The 21,634-nt window shown below is 33.4% G+C and overlaps 1 protein-coding gene across 1 annotated transcript; it reads right to left on the reverse strand.

The window, feature by feature from the left end:
- Nucleotides 1-440: 440 nt before the first annotated feature.
- LOC132746507 (ras GTPase-activating-like protein IQGAP1) lies at nucleotides 441-21,251 on the reverse strand (the record flags this gene model as incomplete). Its single annotated transcript, XM_060735690.1, is given in 17 exon segments — nucleotides 441-979; nucleotides 1,673-1,781; nucleotides 2,376-2,495; nucleotides 3,150-3,316; nucleotides 3,835-4,056; nucleotides 5,420-5,646; nucleotides 8,087-8,189; nucleotides 8,751-8,883; nucleotides 9,576-9,643; nucleotides 10,019-10,183; nucleotides 10,438-10,522; nucleotides 10,933-11,073; nucleotides 11,768-11,917; nucleotides 12,415-12,489; nucleotides 19,703-20,022; nucleotides 20,415-20,536; nucleotides 21,165-21,251. Coding segments are annotated over 17 exon segments (2,414 nt in total), but the record flags the coding sequence as incomplete, so codon positions are not given.
- Nucleotides 21,252-21,634: the final 383 nt, after the last annotated feature.

Consider the following 21,634-nt stretch of genomic DNA (forward strand, 5'->3'; position numbering starts at 1 on the left):
AAAATTTCTACATAGTATATAGTGAAAAAATCAACAAAGGGCCATAATTCTGTTAAATTTGGTCGCAGCAAAAATTCCTTCCTTTACTACCATCTACACATTAAGGTTGTTCATCCCTGTAAGTTTAAGCAAAATCTGCCATACGGTTTAAGAGGAGTTGCGTTCACAAAATTTCTACATAGTACATGTATCTAGTGAAAAAATCAACAAAGGGCCATAATTCTGTTAAATTTGGTCTAAGCGAAAATTCCTTCCTTTACTACCATCTACACATTAAGGTTGTTCATCCCTGTAAGTTTAAGCAAAATCTGCCATCCGGTTTAAGAGGAATTGCGTTCACAAGATTTCGGGACGTACGGACAGACTGACGGACGGACGGACAAGTGCAACGCTATATGCTCCCACATTGTGGGGGCATAAAAATATATTTATTAACTTTTATTCACACATATTGTGGCTAAAAAAACCCCGAATGACCAATCGTAATATTTAACAACTTGCCTAATATGCTCTTAAACCAATAAATAAGTAAATTCATTATCAACTATGTATATTAAGGGTTTATAAATTTTGTATATATAGATCTAGCAGGCAATTCTATATAGCTTGATACAAAAAAAAGTATATGCAGAAATGCCATATTAAAATAAGATATATATATATATATTCTTATCAAATTGTAAAAAAAAATCAATAAATGGTAAAAATTGAGAGACATTCAATTTATCATCCTGCCTTCAATACAATGACCTCAACAAGTCATCTTTCTTGTGTTATGGTACAAACTATAATAACACATTTTGGCAGCATCCTGAAACACCTTAGAAATAATGTTCTCCTCCACAAGTCACTTGAAGTTTTATTTCCCACCACTGTAGAATTTCTTATTTATTAAGAAAATGAGAAGATTTACATTAATCTTTGTCTTTCCAAACATTTCCATCACGGCCACACCCTCATACTGTAGCTGTAACAAGTCCTGCAAAAGAGGAAACAATATTTCATTATTTTAAAGCTGCAAAATCGATGATGATGTCATATGATGACTTTCCAGATTTACTGCTGCAGGAAGACCTTTTGATATCCAATTTTTACTTTTTTCTGGTACAAGGGCGTCCGTGGCCGAGTGGTTAAGGTCATTGACTTCTAACCACTTGCGCCTCATCGCTGTGGGTTCGAATCCCGACAGGGACTTTGGATTCTTTCATGTGAGGAAGCTATCCTTAAGCTAGCTTACGGAATGTCGGTGGTTCTACTCAGGTGCCCGTTCATGCCTGAAATAATGCACGGAAGGGCACCCGAGGTCTTCCTCAACCAGTAAAGCTGGAACGTCGCGATATGACCTATACTGTGTCGATGTGACGTAAAACCATAAACAAAAAAAAAGTCGGCAGCAGAGTAGAACCATTGACCTTCTGTGAGCTTTATGTTACATGATAGTTTATGTAACATGAAAGCAATCCATGTTCCTAAAGGGATTTGAACCCGATATTTAGGGGCAAGAAACATTGAACATGCAAGTTGATGAAAAGTGCTCTCCCGTTGCACTGGTCAAAGCAGTATTCATTCATCAACAATCATTATGTAATGGAATTAATGAACCCAAAGGACCAATAAGATATAACAACACTGATATGGTATATTTTGTTAAGTTAAATAGTTGGTATATTACCTGGAAGACAAGTTCTACTTTTTCTACATCAATACCCATAAATTTAGCACTGACTTGGAATATACCAGGATCTGCTGTAGCTGCAATCTCAAACTGGGCATTCTTAAATCTGTAACATATCATAGCATAGTTTATTCATACATAAAGTTAAATGTCATGTTCTCCTCGTTATTCTTTTTTTTTTTTATGTAAGTCATTTTCTTGTCATATGTGCCTTTTTCAAAGTAGCTCATTATAAGTAATATCATTATGAATAGCAGTACAATCATGACAGACCAAAAACATATGAGATATAAAGATTTTGGTTGTTGCAGAAAGGTGTTAGAATTTAAATTTAAATTGATAATAAAATTGCACTTTTGTAAGGAAAGATATTGTTGTTGTAAAGAAGTAATTGTTCTGTCTGCAAATGTTGCACCTGTAATGTTTCACATGCCCATGCTATAATTGTTTAATTATCTAATCCATTGACTAATCAATCGTTTTGAAAATTGATCCGGTGTGCCAAAGTTTGAAATTTCAAACTAGTATTTTTAGGAAAATTGGCACAAAGGCACAAAAACAGTCTACACAATCTATAGTGTTTGTAGAATTATTGATTTCAAATGAACGAGAATGGTTGCCCTTTCCCATTAACATGTACAGCCCCCCTCCCCCCACCACACACACAAAACAGTGCAATATGAGGTAATATTTTACTTACTGATTTTGAGACAATCCTTCTATTTCAAGTATCACACCTTTCTCATGCATTTTTGCACCGCTGTATTTAATTGTACCCTGTGCCTTTCTTGCATTCTTGTTGGCTTTTGCTTTATGGGATCTGAATTCAGGAAATAAAATTATTGAAGACATACTTTTTCATCAACATACTTTCACGTAATCACATTAGTATTATGATAAAAAATAAAATAAAAAAGAAGGAATGTATTCTTGTATATACTATGTACTTGCAAAGCAAATATAACCAGAAATGTGTCCATAGGACTCTCTATGTGTAATTCTATGGGGCGGGGGGTTAGAGAACAGTATGATAGCAGGAACAAGGAAAAGGGCAAATATAAATCAGTAAAATAAGACTATACTCAAATGCTTATAAAGAATTTCCATTTTATAATGCATTAATTATGGTATGTACAAATCTTGTTACTTTTCTGGACGTTCCTATTTAAAAAGTCTTATAAGAAATTCTGATCAACAGAAACATAGAATTTTCCCCTCAGAAAAATTTGCATTGCAATTGAAACAAAAGCTTTACTTCAAAGGAATGAAATACAAAATATTGCTATTTTATTGTCTTCTTCAATGAATCTGGAAATATAAAATTGTTACTTCCATGGAGAAACTTTTGTACAAAGGAAATATTTCTCTTCTCTGTGAAATCAAATCAAGTCTCTCATTCTTGTCAAATATTTAACAATCAAACACTACTAATGTAAAGACTGCTTAAAAAACAACAATAAGAAATCTGTATTACCTCCCTTTCTGTTGAAGATTTTCTGTGCATGTTTTGACATATTGGTTATAGTAGTCCACTTGGGATTCATAAAAGCTACGTTTCTCTGACAAACTCTTCAGAGTGCTACGTAGACGATTCAACTCTTGTTTACGGTTGTTACGGTACCTTCTCTGATTTCTGATATCCTAGAAACATTGTCAAAACACAAATCTTAATGTTGTTCATTTGAATATTTAATAATTACTTTAAATAAGTGATTTTTAATAACTGTACCAAATGCAAAAATAATAAAATTGCCTTACTATAACATACTGTATAAGTTAGAATGTAAATTTATTTCTCAGTTTATAAATACAGTGCTACCTCTGCAGAATGGCCTTTTGTTGACAAGCAATAGACAACAACAATATTGACACTTACAAAAGTAAGACAATTCATTTCACCTATCTACAGCAAAACCTTGGCTATGGCCAAAAATCTCAAATCAAGGTGTCTATATGCAGAAGTTGTAATGAAATTTGTAAAAATATTAACAATTTGAGAGCAAGTCAGCTGTTTGCTTTTACATACATGCCGTAAGATTTTATCATTTATCATTTATCAAATATAGGACTGGCTCGTTTAATTTTAGGACTATATACAGGATTTATAGCCTAAAGTGTCCTAAGACCCAAATTAATAGTCTCTCAAAATGAAAACCTACTTGAGCAATGAGATTTATAATTTCCTGGTATCCATCTTTCCTTGTCACCACATTTGCTAACTCGAGATTCTGTAAACTTTTCTTCATTTTTGTCTTCATAAGATGTAGCGGCAGACGGCAATCTCCGGACATAGATTGTGTACGGACAACACTACCGTCTGTCTTTGCTGCACGCTTGTCTCGAAGGTCACGCTTTTTCACCAAGGCTTGATGAAGCTCTTCCTGACAGTGTAGAAAAACAGGCACTTAGCAACTGATATGAACATACTAATTAACACTACATCTTTGAAAAAGCATTTTTTATCTAGATGTGAAATTATTTGAATAAATAAACAAACAAAATGTTTCTACCAAAGTGTAAGAAAATATCTAATTTTATATAATTATATGTAAAATTATTTGAATAAAAAAAAGAAATATTCTTACCAAAGTACAAGAAAAGATATAATTTTACAAGAATGTCGAACGACACATATACCCCCCTTTCTAGCCATTGACTCACATAATTGGTAATTTAATTACAGAAACAGAAAAATGGGTACATGGAAGTGTTCAATTATGGTAAAATCAATGGAAACCATTTTGACATTTAAGGCCCATGTGACATTGACCTTTGACCTAATGACCCCTAAATCAATAGAGGTCATCTAATACTTATGACCAATAACTATGTGAAATATGAAGACTTTGTGATGAATACTTTTCAAGATAATCAGCGGAAACCCTTTTGACATTTAAGGCCCCTGTGACCTTGACCTAGTGACCCCAAAATCAATAGGGGTCATCTACTAGTTATGACCAATCACTGTGTGAAATATGAAGACTTTGTGATACATACTTTTTAAGATAATCAGCAGAAACCATTTTGACATTTAAGGTCCCTGTGACCTTGACCTTTGACCTAGTGACCCCAAAATCAATAGGGGTCATCTACTAGTTATGACTAATCACTATGTGAAATATGAAGACTTTGTGATGAATACTTTTCAAGATAATCAGCGGAAACCATTTTTGACATTTAAAGCCCCTGTGACCTTGACCCTTTGACCTAGTTGACCCCAAAATCAATAGGGGTCATCTACTAGTTTATGACTAATCACTGTGTGAAATATGAAGACTTTTGTGATACATACTTTTCAAGATAATCAGCGGAAACCATTTTGACATTTAAGGTCCCTGTGACCTTGACCTTTGACCTAGTGACCCTAAAATCAATAGGGGTCATCTACTAGTTATGACCAATCACTGTGTGAAATATGAAGACTTTGTGATACATACTTTTTAAGATAATCAGCGGAAACCATTTTGACATTTAAGGTCCCTGTGACCTTGACCTTTGACCTAGTGACCCCAAAAATCAATAGGGTCATCTACTAGTTATGACAATCACTATGTGAAATATGAAGACTTTGTGATAAATACTTTTCAAGATAATCAGCGGAAACCATGTGGTCTACTGACGGACAGACAGACGGACCGACAGACAGACAGACAGACCGACATTAGCAAAACAATATACCCCTCTTCTTCGAAGGGGGGCATAATAAAATCATATACATGTATACAGATTTGATAAAATACTAACTTGTTCCTCAGTGGCAGGTGTTTCTAGAATCTGTGCGAGAGTCTCTCCATCTTGACAAGCTATCACATCAACGGACATACGTTTAGTTCGTATCAACAATGTCTTTATGTCTGTTTGATCATCTTCCGGCACTTCAAATTTGTTTGTGAGAGTTAAGGTAATCTCAGTTTTGGCAAGCTGGGCATGTATTTGCTCTTCTAGGATATCGTTATCACCTATCTCAACTCCTGAAAACACAGATCAAACAAGCAATTATCATAGTATTGCAAGCAATCCATAAGTCCCCTACCGGTAAGAGCCCAAGCCACATTCTGAAGGGCCATTCACTTAGGTTCCTATTTTTAAAGTAAATTTGTTGAAAAGTTCTTTAAAAGTGATCACAGGAAACAGTTTTTATGTACAGACAGACGGACTGAAGGACACTCTAAGTTATTTTTTAAAAACATCCCTGTTATCAAAATATAACATTTTTAAAATCCTATCATGATTGAAGAAGTTGGAGTAAAAATTACCAATTTCTCAAAAAAAAAGTCTAAGTTCAAAAGGGGCATAATTCTGGAAATAGTCTTGCTAGAGTATTGAACACTCACAAATGTTGAGTGACAATAAGAAACATTTATATGAAGTTTGAAGTAGATACATTCAGAAAAAGAAGTTATTAAAAAAAAAACAATGTTTTTTTCATGAAAATTTTAAGTTCAAGGGAGGTAATTCTGATAAATTTTGTACTAGAGTTGTAAACCTTGCCACATATGATATGGTTGATGACAAGCAACTTATATTTAAAGTTTGAAGAAAATACCTTAAGAAATAAAAACTTATAGTGAAAAAACTTAAAAACTAGAATAAGAAATCTTGAAAATTCAGTCTAATTGTTGCCATAGCAACCAGAATTTACAAACATAGGAAGATAAAAAAAGGATGTGCATAAATTTTCCATACTGCCATCTACCCATATGTCAAGTTTCATAAACATATTTTCAGTACTTTTTGTGTTATCACTGGATCCAGGTTATGTGTAAAATTTGCCTATTTTCAGTCTATTTGTTGCCATAGCAACCAGAATTTTCAACATAGGAAGAAAAGAAAAAGACGTGCATAATCTCCATACTGCATCTACCCATATGTCAAGTTCTATAAAAATATTTTCAGTACTTTTGCATTATCGCGGAATCCAGTTTATGTGTAAAATTTGTCATATTTTAAGTCTATTTGTTGCCATAGCAACCAGAATTTTCAACATAGGAAGAAAAAAAAAAGACGTGCATAATCTCCATACTGCCATCTATCCATATATCAAGTTTCAATAAAAAATATTTTCAGTTCTTTTTGCATTATCGGCGGGGATCCAGTTTATGTGTAAAATTTGCCATATTTTCAGTCTATTGTTTGCCATAGCAACCAGAATTTTCAACATAGGAAAAAAAAAAAAAAAGACGTGCCATAATCTCCATACTGCCATCTATCGCATATATCAAGTTTCATTAAAATATTTCAGTACTTTTTGCGTTATCGCGGGATCCAGTTTTGTGGACGGACGGACTGACGGACGGACTGACGGACGGACAGACGGACGGAGGGTAAACCTAAAGTCCCCTCCGGTAAACCGGTAGGGGATACTTTTTGCATTATCGCGGGATCCAGTTTATGTGTAAAATTTGCCATATTTTCAGTCTATTTGTTGCCATAGCAACCAGAATTTTCAACATAGGAAGAAAAGAAAAAGACGTGCATAATCTCCATACTGCCATCTATCCATATATCAAGTTTCATAAAAATATTTTCAGTACTTTTTGCATTATCGCGGGATCCAGTTTATGTGTAAAATTTGTCATATTTTCAGTCTATTTGTTGCCATAGCAACCAGAATTTTCAACATAGGAAGAAAAAAAAAAGACGTGCATAATCTCCATACTGCCATCTATCCATATATCAAGTTTCATTAAAATATTTTCAGTACTTTTTGCGTTATCGCGGGATCCAGTTTTGTGGACGGACGGACTGACGGACAGACGGACGGAGGGTAAACCTAAAGTCCCCTCCGGTAAACCGGTAGGGGACTAAAAACTGTATATTCTTGTATTAATTTGTAGGGTTTTAAGGTACACCTACACATGTACATAGTAAAAGGTTATATAATGACCTCCCAGCTTTACTGATGGAAGAGGACTTCATTGCATTATTTCAGGCACAAGCAGCTCTGTGTGTAGAACCACCAACCTTCTAGATGTTTTTTATAAAATAAACTCAATGTTGCTGACAGGATTCAAACCCACAAGTGATTTGATGTCAGCAACCTTAACCACCTGGCCATCAAGACCAAAATCATTTCATTTTTAAAATACTACTTGTTGCAAATCCAAAATATAAAATCTTGCTTATATATTTTATAGGTTATTTGAAGTGTCATTTAGTCATTTAAAAATACTGTTTTGTATTGGGCTGGTTGTCTATGAATCACTAAAGATTTTGCCTTGTAAAGTCACTAGAACTAATCATATTCATGTTCATTTCCTTGAACTAACCAGTACCACTGTTATATGGAGAAACATAGTTGAACCCACATTCCTAAGGCTTAAATTAGAACCATTTTGTTACCAAATATGATTTTACCATTGGCAATACAAACATAGTCAGTTTATATCAAAGAAATAATGTTACATTTACCTAGCAACTCATGGCCACTTGGCACCTCTCCCAGATCTTCCAAAAGTTCATGTAAGGGGTCACTGTTGTCCGGTGCAATACTATCCTGATGTTCTAATAACAACTACAAGGAAAATGAAAGTGATAATTTTCAATTTACATGCACAATAAGTCTTCAAACTACATAACTTCAGAAATAAATCAAAGAATTTGGTGGTGTTGGTAGTTTTCACTCCTGACCACACTGAATTTACCAGAGCACAGTTCAGCCAGTTTCTGGGCAGGCTGTCACGCAGTTTACCAGTACTAGTTGCCTTCACTTTCCCAACATACTAAAACTTCTGTACATGCAGAGCAGAGGGACAGAGCAAACGACCGTAGAAAATATTTCAGAATCAATCCAAATGAAAGTGATCTGCACTGTCCGGAAATCGAACCCGGGTCACCTGATTTACAGTCAAAAGCTCTACCTATTGAGCTAACTGGATGGCTCTCAAAGAATTTGTTACATTATACAGATATTTGTGTATGAACCAATCTAAAAACAAAAGCACATGATTGGTAGATTGTTTTTTTTTAATCACATGACTGATATTAACCAATCAGAAGAAAGTAATACCAAAGTAACATTAGTCACATGACTGAAACTGACAAATCAGAAGTAATTATAACCAGACTGACATACCTGATGTGTATCTACTATTTCTTGTATAGAGACATATATTACAGGTTTTGTTATCATGGTAACGTCTGTATACTGATCAATGTTGAACTTTAACTCGGGTTCTTCAACTTCACATGCTGCTATACAATATTTCCTGTCAAAATAGAATTTAAAAATATTTCAGAAGTTGTTTCATTTAAAGTTAAGAAACAATTTTCCGATTTTCTTAGTGGAATATCAATTTTAAGCTTACATGTCTAAGCAGAATATTCTATTTTATACATGTATATAAAGACTGCTTAACCAGCAATTTAAATTGACTCCGTTATTTAGAATTTACCATTTGTAAAAAGGTAACTCATTTGAAAACTTTATCTATGATATAGCTAAAATATCCATGGCAACTAAAATATCAATAAAATAATTAGAAAATGAACAAGACATCATTAGAAGATGTCCATAACTACCACTACCAAATATCTATGGTATTTCACTTTTTTACACACATATAACACATTATTTTTATTCTAAATTTTTCCTCACATACATGTAGATAACCAAGAGCACCACATGGGTTGTTAAAATAACCACTTATGACAAAGGTTCTATGTTAAAAAGGGACATAACTCCAACAATATAGCTTTCAGACTTATGCCCCTTGACTAACAACTGCACCTTGTCATGATAAGCAAGTATTCCAAGTATCATGTTGATGACTTAAATGTTCCAATTATTGGCTACATGAAAGATTCTGCACGAGGAAAATGACGACAGAGCAGCAATCATAATAGCTTGACTTTTTCTTTGAAACAGACGAGCTAAGATACTAGTAAAATGTTAACTCACTTGAATTTTTCATGAGCTTCTTTGATGTACGAGTTCATATGAGAAAGATAAGAGCTGTCTCCACCAAACTGTAAATAAATTATTCAATGATTATTTCCATTTAAATTAAACCCATAATTAGGTATTCGTGTAACTTGAAAATCAACTTCCCCCATCAGAATGCTATTATTTTTATTTCTCAAAAGCTTTAAATGTTAGATGTCTGTAATAGTTTCAGAAAAAGTACTCATTTGCCATATAACTGAACCATCTTCTGCTTTTAGGCCATTAGTAAAGTTATTATGATTTAGTATTTTGTTAAACAAAATACTACTTTGTTTTGTTATATTTATGACAAATTGTTTCACATTTAACACTGCTTGCTTAATGAGATAAGCATCTACATCTAACACGCTCTTAATCTATAAATCTTACCACACTGAATACACAGAAAATCTACTCACTCCTTTATTGGAGGCGGCAAACTGTAGGATCTTTGCGACAGATCCTAGGTTTCTTCTCTGGTCGTTTGTGAGGGCTTTCTCGGCACTAACGTTGATAATATCAAACACATCCGGAGCAACGATAGCTGGATTGATGTATCGGTAGTACAACAGGTTACCTACAATCTAAAAATAGAACAATATTTATAAATGTATACTTTCATTTTCTTTGGCAGGAAGATCATTGAATGAGTACTTTGCAGTATTACTTGTATTTGGCTTACTACTTTATAAAAGATCATACTCTCACTGAACTTCCATTACTACACAATTTTCACTTAGCAAAATACACAAAGGTCATTTCTAAGATAAAGATACTCTTAAAATAACCTAATTGTATAAAAGTTTCAGGACACTACAAATGAAGAAATGAGTTGTACTTTAAGAACGTCTTTCTCTTGAGCATCTGGGAATTTCCTCTGTAAAGCTGCGTGTAAAACCTTCGCCATGTACCTCATTCCGTATCTGTAATTTATAAAGTTATATAGAAGGTATTTATATAGGACCAACGGCATGAGAAAACAAGACAATACATCATTTACTATTTTTATAAATTGACATATTTGATTCTTAAAAATATCCATTTCTATTCTATTCCATTTCTATTCTTGAAATAAATAAAATCTGAAATATGTGTATTGTTACTTATTCATAGTTATCATTAGCATTTCAAAAGTAATTCAATTTTTTATCTTTAACGTCAAAGACAACGTTAACTTCTTTTGATGTCATTTGAATGAACATTCTGCACAGATGTGAAAGTCTGTCATATTTTAGACAAGTGGTACAGGCAAGTTATAATATCTGCCACGATTTATACAAGCACATAATGCAGCATGACTTACGGTATTTTGTCAAGTGACTGTATGACTTACGGTATTTTGTCAAGTGACTGTAGAATTGTTGTCAGGAACCTATCTGTCAGAGCCTCTAACTGGGTTGTGGACTCCTGTAACTTCTGCAGAACTTCTGGGTGCTTCAATGCTTCTTCAGCGGTCACATCATAAGGTAGAGTACTAAAATATACAACAAGTTATTAATTACAGTAAACAGACACAATAACATTAGTTTGTACACTGAAATATCAAAATATATAGAAATATAAACTAGAGTGCAAAGTATCAAAGCCATATGTCAATGGCTTCTAAAAATATTTGAGGTGGTACAAAAACTTTAACATAATTGGTTACACTGACGCTTGGGTGACTAGGATAGCTCTACTTATTCTTATTGAATAGTTGTCTGTTGAGCTAAAAACAATTACAATAACACACTGAAATATTATTTAAAAAATATGTATAAAAAAAAAACAAAAAAAAACAATTACAATTAAACATTTTAATTTTAACATATCATGTAATTATTTACAATAACTTTATACTACTTTACATTAATTACACTTACATTTTCTCTATACTAAGCTAAAATATCTAACCAATTTCAGTAACTTTGACTTTGCACTTCATGTATCTGATAGTGCCCTATCATTATTTATTACATTTGCCAGATTCTTTTGAAAATATACATCACTTGCGTCTTAGCATAAAAAAAATCTTGATTGTTGTTGTGGTCAATGTCCTTATAAAGAAAATGCTACACCTTGTCTAGCTGGACAAATGGAGACCAGCTTATAAAGTCTATTACCAAAATGTTGGGAGCAAACTAATTTAATTACCACAATTTTTTGTCAGTATGTTAAAATAATCTTACCTTGTTTTACCAGTTTCCGATTCTTGTTGATTCACCCAGACTTTATAAACTTCTATAGGGTTAGTATTGATGCGAATATTCTTGTCCGTTATAACGTCCATAACTAATGGCTGCAACATCTCCTTCAACGCATTTTGACCACGCTGATTCCTGGAACACGAATTATTAGTTTTATATCTTCCCCAGTTTTCACATACCATATATTTGCTAACATAAATTTTACTCTCAAATTTTAACCTAAAATTAGTTAATCAGCAATGCTACAACAGTTTATAATAAAATGTGTCCGAGTATCCAGTTGTCCGTTTTGCTGAGTTTCAAGCCAAACCTGTAATTCACTTTCGTACCTGTTTAAATGATTTCAGTAAAATACATGTTCTGTTAATACAACTATGAGGAGTCTTCTTTTTAAAATGCCCATTGAAAGTTTTTTTTGTGCCAATTTTTCTGAACAACTTTTCCATTATGTAACAACAGCATGTGCGATAATGGTTTTATGTCAATTTTCATAATTTTTAAACACATCTATTAATTAGTCAAAATTATCAATATTTTTCAAATGCGTTATCAATTATTGACCAAAAGTATCTACGATACATTGATAACTGTTTCTATCGACGACAGATCTTCACATACAGCTACCTTACCTGTTGAATCCTACAATCATCTTTACAACAAGAGGATTGCCCGTCACAATGTCTGTTATCTTCTCCACCTTGGAACTGAAATAAAATATCCAAATCATTTAACATTTGTCCATGTTGAATAAAAAATTTTACTTACTATTCTATTGTCAGAAAAAAATAATAATCAAACTTGAAGAAGTCCCATAATTAAATTACCGGTAAGAAAAATATCTGTCTGAGCGGTGTTCATCTGCTGTTTGACAATGGTTTGGAGTTCTGATGCGTAGGAATTGACCACAAAGGTGTTAGGCCTAAGTAGTTAATTTTTTTCCGCATCAGCTAAAAGCAACCAGCCTCAGAGTATATAAAATACCATGATTTAATATTAAAATTTGACACTAAAAGTCTTATAGTAGAAATAGTATGAGTTACCTTTCAAGCATAATAACTATAAAGAATATGTCTATAAAACAAATTTATTAAATATTTTCCTCGAAAAAATTTGCATTATGTACAATGTAGTAAGATTTCTCACTGACTATTTATAGAGATCTACCCTACAAGCAATTCAGATACTAGCATAAAATGTATGGTGTAAACGAAAAAAAGTTATAATAAAACTACCACAAAACAGTGTTTATACTCTATCAGATGCAATTAATCAAGTTAATTCAATTAAATCATTCCAAATTTTTATCATTTCACTATATCTTAGTATTTATTGTGATACATACAATATTAACCTTTAACATGCTGGAGCTGCTGTGTTTTGGCTTCGGAATAGTCCATTCCAATTTAAAGGGATTTCATTAAACAAAATATAAAAATGGAGCAGTCTAAATAGTATATTATACTGGCGGCAAATCACGTCCAGTTCCAGCAGGTTAAGGGTTAAAGAACAAAGTTATGTTATCAATTAAATAAATTAAATCATTATCATACATTATTTTGTGTGTCTGATTGGTTTGATTTTATTCTTTTTACACTAATGTGGAGCATTCTGGGTAATCTAGAAACAGTGATTCATATACTAGTAACTTCGGGAAAATCCTAATATGAAATAACCTGTAATTTAAATGTGTGCAATTTTAACAGTCATATTACAATTCTTAACTCTGTCAGCTGGTATCAACAGATAATACCCATGTGACCAGTGCAGACCAAGATCAGCCAGCAAATCAGTGCCATCTAGATAATCATGGTCTACACTATTCATCAAAATATATTTTGAAATTTTCCCTACAAATGATGAATGGTTTGGTCTACATTGTCTCTGTAAAATATTAAGTGTCACTGTGGTAAGGGTTAAATTGTTTTGCTGAGACAAAACAAAGTATAAACCAGGCAATAAAATAAGTTCTCCAAGTGAAAAATCAAAATATGTTTGTGAAATGCAAATGTCCCAATCTGTTATCTGTCCACATTATGGCAATGAATTTGTGAAATTTTCTCAAATTTGAAATAACCTTTAGGAAAGGTAAAAGGCAGTAATGAAAACTCTAGCTTAAATAAAATGAAGACGATACAGGAAAGGTTTGAAAATTGCCATATGCAGACAAACAGGAGAGAAAAATTGTGCGTCCTATCAACAATCAGTGTTTGCGGCACAATAAGTCATTCATTTTCTAATGCTTGTGTGTGAAAATAATGTATATAAAAATATCATGCAATTTTCTTGCTGTTAAATAGGTCATAATTTGCTGGGAATCAATAAGTAGGTTAACAAAGGATATTATTTGTCACTTACAGTAGTGTTACAAAATCATATGCAAGACTGTTAATAAAGATAAAATGGACAATTATTATGTCATTAAATATTCACAATTAACCTACAGTCATCAAGAGTAAACAAACTCTATATTGATGGCTACTCAAATATTTTCACCTATTTTATCACATCCCGTAGTCCCAAATTCAAAGGAGGGCATGTTAACTTTACCAATATTGTATAAAGGTAAAAGCTAAATATCTGAGCAGTCTGTAATCGTTCCATACAGTTCGCTATTAAAAACTTTGCATTTTGATATCAAAACCCCCCTTTAACTTTGAATGGACTTTCCCATATTCAAAGCAGGGCCAGTCCATTATTCAAATTTAGCATGGTAGGGGTTAATAAATCATGCTTATGAGCTTAGTTTTGAATTAAATGTTATTTTCTTTCACTAGAGGTATCAGATCATTCAGAATTATATATATTCAACAATGTTTAGGGTTCCAACATGTGACTGTTCTTTTATACTCACCTAAAGGATTATTTTTTTACAGAAGTTATTTAAGAAAACATTCCCATCCATACCACAGCCATCAAAATTTAAAGTTTTGATAGAATTAAGTGAAGCTTAACCTTTCCATTTGCAACACATTTTCATTTTACAAATTATTATGACACTGATAAACATCCCAGCAATGTTGTCATAAATTCACACACAAAATCCCATTTGCACAACAAATACATTTATGTTTGAAGACCCTATGCCTTTGAACAATCTTATCAAAAAACCAGGCTGTTTTTACAACTGTTATAAGTACAGATCACCATAAACCATAAATTAAATGGCAAATAAGTTAAGTTGGAACCCTAAGACACAGCATCCTAGCCGTCGTGTACAAGTTTACACGTCTGTTTTATGCATGACATATATTTATTCCTAGCTGCACTACAGCTTCTCTGAACATTACACACATAATAATACTTACGTCAACCTAACCAATGAAATCAAATGAAAACAATGCATAAATAAAACATTGCATAAAATCAAATATGTCAAAAATCACCATAAATACAGTAACAATTTAGAAAAATATAGAAATAATATAGATATGGAAATAAGTGTGTTAAAAATAAAGCAAAGATCTCTAAGAAGAACCAAAAACTTCCCTTGCCAATTTTTGACACAAGTTAATAAATTTTGTATCATTCTTAAAAGTAGCTGACAAAAAAAACCCCACAAAAAACAGCATGAATTCTGTTTCCAGTGAATACTATTAATAGTTTCAAAGATGCAAAACTTAAACCAAATTTTTTATACATTTGCAAAGGACTATAAATCAGTCAAATTCCATATCTTGGAATTGTCCTCCAATTATGATCCCAATTAAAATTTCAGGTGAAGTTAGTATTACTTTAGGTTGATTTGCTGATTGATATTGCATGCTTATCTTTAAAAAAAAAAATTCACAAAGGGCAATAAATCTGTCAAGATGCATATCAGAGTTACGGGCCTTGCAAGATTGTTGCCTCGAATTATGGCAATGAAGACTTGTATTAAGTTTCAAGTGAATACCTTTAGTTGTTGTGGAGATTGGTGTTGCATGCAAAATTTTAACCAGGAATTTTGTACATTCATAGAGGGGCTATAAATCAGTCAAATTATATATCAGAGTTATGGGCCTTTGACAGTGACCTCTAATTAAGGTCATGAAGACATGTATCAAGATTCAAGTGAACACCTTCAGTAGTTTTGAAGATTGTTGCATGTAAAATGTTGCACATAAAACACCAGTGTAAGGTAGCCCCACTTGTCCTGAAATGTTTGGGCTTAAAAAACTTTACTTTTCATACATGAGAAGCATAGAAAAGAAAAAAACAGCTCCTTTCATAATCCAACCTCACTCCCCATCAAACCCCAAAAACTCATCATATCCCAATATATATCAAATACACTGATCCATACAAGCTTCATACAGTAAAATTTATAAAATAAAATAAATTATGAAAACCCATCACTTGATAGCTGGTAAAAAGTATCGGCTGAAAAAATCATTATTTTACCAGAAATTTTCTGTAGGGCTTATCATGCTGAAGAAATCAGAAAGTCGAAAGTTTCATGACATCAAAAAAGGAAAATAACTAAAAATTCATGGTCAGGTCATGCACAGTAGTTTGCCATTTTATTTCCTGTTTGGATTTTTGTATGGGATTTAAAATCTATATTGTGTGTGTTAACAGACAAGACATTTTCTTTGTCAGTAAACTTTAAATTTGAAAAAAATTCAAAAACCTATCAAAATATATCCATGGACAAACCAGTGTGCATCACCTATACATTATAACTTATCCCTGCTATACAATGTCATATGACAAAAAGACAAAACTTACATTAAGCATTTTGATTCATCAACTTTTTAAAAAACAAATTAGCAGATCAAAGGTTAAGTTATTTTCTAAATTTCATATTCTTTGAAAAAAAAATTGTCTTTCTACCATCAATTTGTGTGCGTATTCTGTGTTTAATGAGGGTCCATCCACCCTTTCAGGCACTGTGAGTATGGACCCGCCGACCATCAGTTGTTTTTTCCTGTATGATCTATGTATCACAGGGATCAGTTATTATATTAAGATATGAAATATTTTGACACATACAGCTCTACTCACATTCTCCTTTAAAGACAGCAATATTAATACAAAATATAACACTTTATAATGTGTTACATACAAGTCAAAACATTTTTCGACGTTAAGTATAATCAAAATTATTTTGAAAAACTAGTCAATACAACATATTGTACAGCTGCTGAAACTAGAACTTTCACTGACCTTACTATGTTTGGTGGAGGTATAATAAAGAGGAAATGTGAACTATAACTGAAAGTGATTCATACCCCCACTATGATTGGTAAGGTGTATAAGAGGAAATGGTAAATATTGGCTTGCTGGATGACAAAGGAAAAAACAGCATCAATGCATTTTTGAAACAGGTTAATAATAATAATATCATTACTCAGTAAACTTCTGAATCTTCTTAATCAACAGAAGATATGTAGAGGAGTAGATTACATTTCTTTTAAATTGTGGAACATTCCATAGTTGGGTATTATTCTAGAAGAAATTGGAACAAATGCATTATCAAATACATGTAGGTAATAATGATACATGTTATTTCAGGACAGACCAAAAACTGACAATCCATTTTTATAGGACAGGATATATTCCATTACAAATGATACTCGTACATTTCATTTGCAAATATTATATTAAAACTAGAACTCCGCGAGTCGGATGTGTCGCCTTGTGAACAATGTAGTTTAGGGGAAATGGCCAGGACAAAAATGAAATATAAAAAATAACAAAGGGCAATAACTAAAAAAATAATAAGTGCAGAGCAGCAGTTTCTGTACACTGCACTTCTTATCAATAACATCTATCATTCTATGATGTTTCAAGTCCATAGCTTTCATACTTGAGGAGAAATGACCAGGACAAAAATAAAGTAAGAAAATCAACAAAGGGCAATAACTCAAAAATAATAAATGCAGATATCAGTTCTTATGCACTGCACTTCTTTTTAATGAGATCTATCATCCTATGAAGTTTCAAGTCCATAACTTTTATACTTTCGGAGAAATGGCCTGGACAAAAATTAAGTATGAAAATTAACAAAGGGCCATAACTCAAAAATTATGAAATGCAGAGTACCGATTCTTGTGCACTGCACTTCTAAATAATGAGATCTATCATCCTATGAAGTTTCAAGTCCATAGCTTTTATACTTAAGGAGAAATGGCCCGGACAAAATTAAAGTATGAAAATAAACAAAGGGCAATAACTCAAAAAATAAGAAATGCAGAGTACCAGTTCTTGTGCACTGCACTTCTTCTTAATGAGACCTATCATCCTATGAAGTTTGAAGTCCATGGCTTTTATACATTAGGAGAAATGGCCCGGACAAAAATAAAGTATGAAAATTAACAAAGGGCAATAACTCAAAAATTAGGAAGTGCAGAGTACTGGTTCTTGTGCACTGCATTTCTTCTTAATGAGATCTATCATCCTATGAAGTTTGAAGTCCATGGCTTTTATACATTAGGAGAAATGGCCCGGACAAAAATAAAGTATGAAAATTAACAAAGGGCAATAACTCAAAAATTAGGAAGTGCAGAGTACTGGTTCTTGTGCACTGCATTTCTTCTTAATGAGATCTATCATCCAATGAAGTTTCTTCAAGTCCATAGCTTTTATACTTAAGGAGAAATGGCCCGGACAAAATTAAAGTATGAAAATAAACAAAAGGGCAATAACTCAAAAATAAGAATGCAGAGTACCAGTTCTTGTGCACTGCACTTCTTCTTAATGAGACCTATCATCCTATGAAGTTTGAAGTCCATGGCTTTTATACTTTAGGAGAAATGGCCCGGACAAAAATAAAGTATGAAAATTAACAAAGGGCAATAAACTCAAAAAATTAAGGAAAGTGCAGAGTACTGGTTCTTGTGCACTGCATTTCTTCTTAATGAGACCTATCATCCTATGAAGTTTGAAGTCCATGGCTTTTATACATTAGGAGAAATGGCCCGGACAAAAATAAAGTATGAAAATTAACAAAGGGCAATAACTCAAAAAATTAGGAAGTGCAGAGTACTGGTTCTTGTGCACTGCATTTTTCTTAATGAGACCTATCATCCTATGAAGTTTCTTCAAGTTTCCATAGCTTTTTATACTTTAAGGAGAAATGGCCCGGACAAAATTAAAGTATGAAAATAAACAAAGGGCAATAACTCAAAAAATAAGAAATGCAGAGTACCAGTTCTTGTGCACTGCACTTCTTCTTAATGAGACCTATCATCCTATGAAGTTTGAAGTCCATGGCTTTTATACATTAGGAGAAATGGCCCGGACAAAAATAAAGTATGAAAATTAACAAAGGGCAATAACTCAAAAATTAGGAAGTGCAGAGTACTGGTTCTTGTGCACTGCATTTCTTCTTAATGAGATCTATCATCCTATGAAGTTTCAAGTCCATAGCTTTTTTAGTTGAAGAGAAATGGCCCGCGAACAAAATTAAAGTATGAAAATTAACAAAGGGCAATAACTCAAAAAATAAGAACTGCAGAGTACCGGTCCTTGTGCACTGCACTTCGGGTTATTGAAAGAAGCATGCATACCAAGTTTGAAGTCAATCAGACTTATAGTGACTGAGTTATGCTCCGGACAAGCTTTAGGGGACGCCGACAACGACGCCGACACAGACGCCGCCGACACCACCGACGAAAGTAACCCCTATATGTCACCTTTTCAAGGCGACACAAAAACAAACATGTGTACTATAAGACTTACACTGACGGCCATTACAGATTGGTATAATATCTTGATCGAGAGTAACTATCAAGGGCAGTAACGAAGCTCTTTGTCAAGTTTTTCCTAATCAGTAAGCCAGGAACCAGACATTTCCATCTGTGACTGCGGCCAGTGTTTAAAATCTTTTTTCATGCATATAACTTATTATCTTTATTTTGAATTTAAGAAATGCCGAAAACTTATTTTCTACAGTAGTGTATGAATTTACAACATATTTTACGATGGTAAACTTACATGATTTCTTCTTCCAAAGCTGTCTTAAACAATTTTGCTAAGAGGTATTCTTCACGGACGTTACTTCCGTAGTTAAAAAGTGAATAAATCACAGATTCCATGAATTTTGTTGTCTTATCCTGAGGCATTTCAAATATGAGTTTGGCCAGGTATGTTGGATTGGTTTGAAGCAGGTAAAACAAGTGCTGATAAGCCTCCATTCTATCATGACTTTCTTTCGACATAACTTTTAACCCCTTTGGTATGGCAGCACTTTTACGGTTCCCACCAGTCTGTGTTTCTCTTTGTTTCGCTAACTTCTTATTATGCATTACTACATCCTATAAATATAAACATTAACCCTTATACATTACTAAATATTTACATAATGGCCTTGCCCTGCTTTGAATATGGAATAGTCTAATGGTTGTTTTTTCGTTTTGTTTTTTTTAGGCAACTTTCCAGCTTTACTGGTAGAGGAAGACCTCCTCAGGTGCCCTTCCGTGCATTATATCCGGCAAGAACCGGCAACTAAGTAGAACTACTGACGTTCTGTAAGCTAGCTTGCAAGCTTCCTCAAATGAAAGAAATTAAAGTCATTGTCAGGATTCGAACCCACATCAGTGAGGTTCAAGTGGTTTGATTTCAACAACCTTAACCACTGGGCTACAGATGCCTCAACACTATCAATAGGATTTCAGTACCAAGATGCTAAATTCACTTTTTCACTTACCTGCAATGTAATTCTATTTTTTATGAGGAGTCCGATCTTGACGTCCATCTGATCTAGATCATGTTCAAGCTGCTGGTTAGACTTTATCTCCTTCACCACATGCTGCTTTACCTTCTGTAACTCTATTAAATAAAAAGAGAGTTCAACTTATTAATTTGTTGTGGGGATAAAATGTCAAAATGACATTGATAAGTCATATAGCTACGTTATTATGACATGCTCAAGACATTTTCACTTGATTGAATGCCCCCAAATGAAAGAATCAAAGTCTCAAGAGGGATTCAATCTCATTGCAGTTAACAGCAAATGATTCACTGTCTGTCACCCCATACATTCAGCTTCTAACGAAACCGTCTTGAACAAATTCTTGGCATCTGTGCAATGATTTTTGTGTGTGTGTGTGATTTAAGTCCCATCAACACTGTATAGGTTATATGGCGACTTTCCAGCTTTACAGCTCGAGGAAGACCTCAGGTGGCCTTCCATTCATTATTTCAGGCACAAAATGGCACCCGAGTAGAACCACTGATGTTCCAAAAGCTAGCTGGATAGCTTCATCACATGAAAGAATCCAAAGTCCCTGGCAGGATTCAAACTCAGAGTTGGGAAGGGCAAGTGGTTTGAAGCACGGAACACCCCAAAAGTTTCTTGCTGAAAGAAATTGATAGCATCTATAAGAAAGGTTATTCACCAGTATAACTACTAAAGGTAAAGATTAATAATAATAGTCATATAGACATATGAATATACCAAGTTCCTCTGCATAATCAGCATCACTTGTGTCCAGTAGATGTACAAATCTTTGTACCACTGTCAATGGTGGGTTTTTCTCATACACTGAAATTATAAAATAAATCTGAATGAAATCTCAATCCCACAATACCTGGGTTATGAACCACAAGTAATACACTGATGAAGTCACAATGTCACATTTTGTTTTTCTTTACTAAAAAGGCAGTGTTTTCTTATAAAACAAGCACAAAGTTGGAATGAACACCATGTCTCCGTGGGGTGACCATGACCTTTGACCGCTTAGAGGGTCTGACATTTAGAGCTGCATGGACCTTTGAAATTTGGAGGCATTAGGTGGAAAGATCTTTGTGTTATGGTCAAGACTAACGTTTTGTGACGGACAGACGGACTAAAAAAGAATATGCCCTCTAGATCTATTGATCTGGGTTATAAAAGACTGCCTGCCAATGGCTATATCTAATACACTG

Source organism: Ruditapes philippinarum, unplaced genomic scaffold (genome assembly GCF_026571515.1).
Source record: "Ruditapes philippinarum isolate M1 unplaced genomic scaffold, ASM2657151v2 ctg3441_1_1_1_1, whole genome shotgun sequence".
Classification (NCBI taxonomy): Eukaryota; Metazoa; Mollusca; class Bivalvia; order Venerida; family Veneridae; genus Ruditapes; species Ruditapes philippinarum.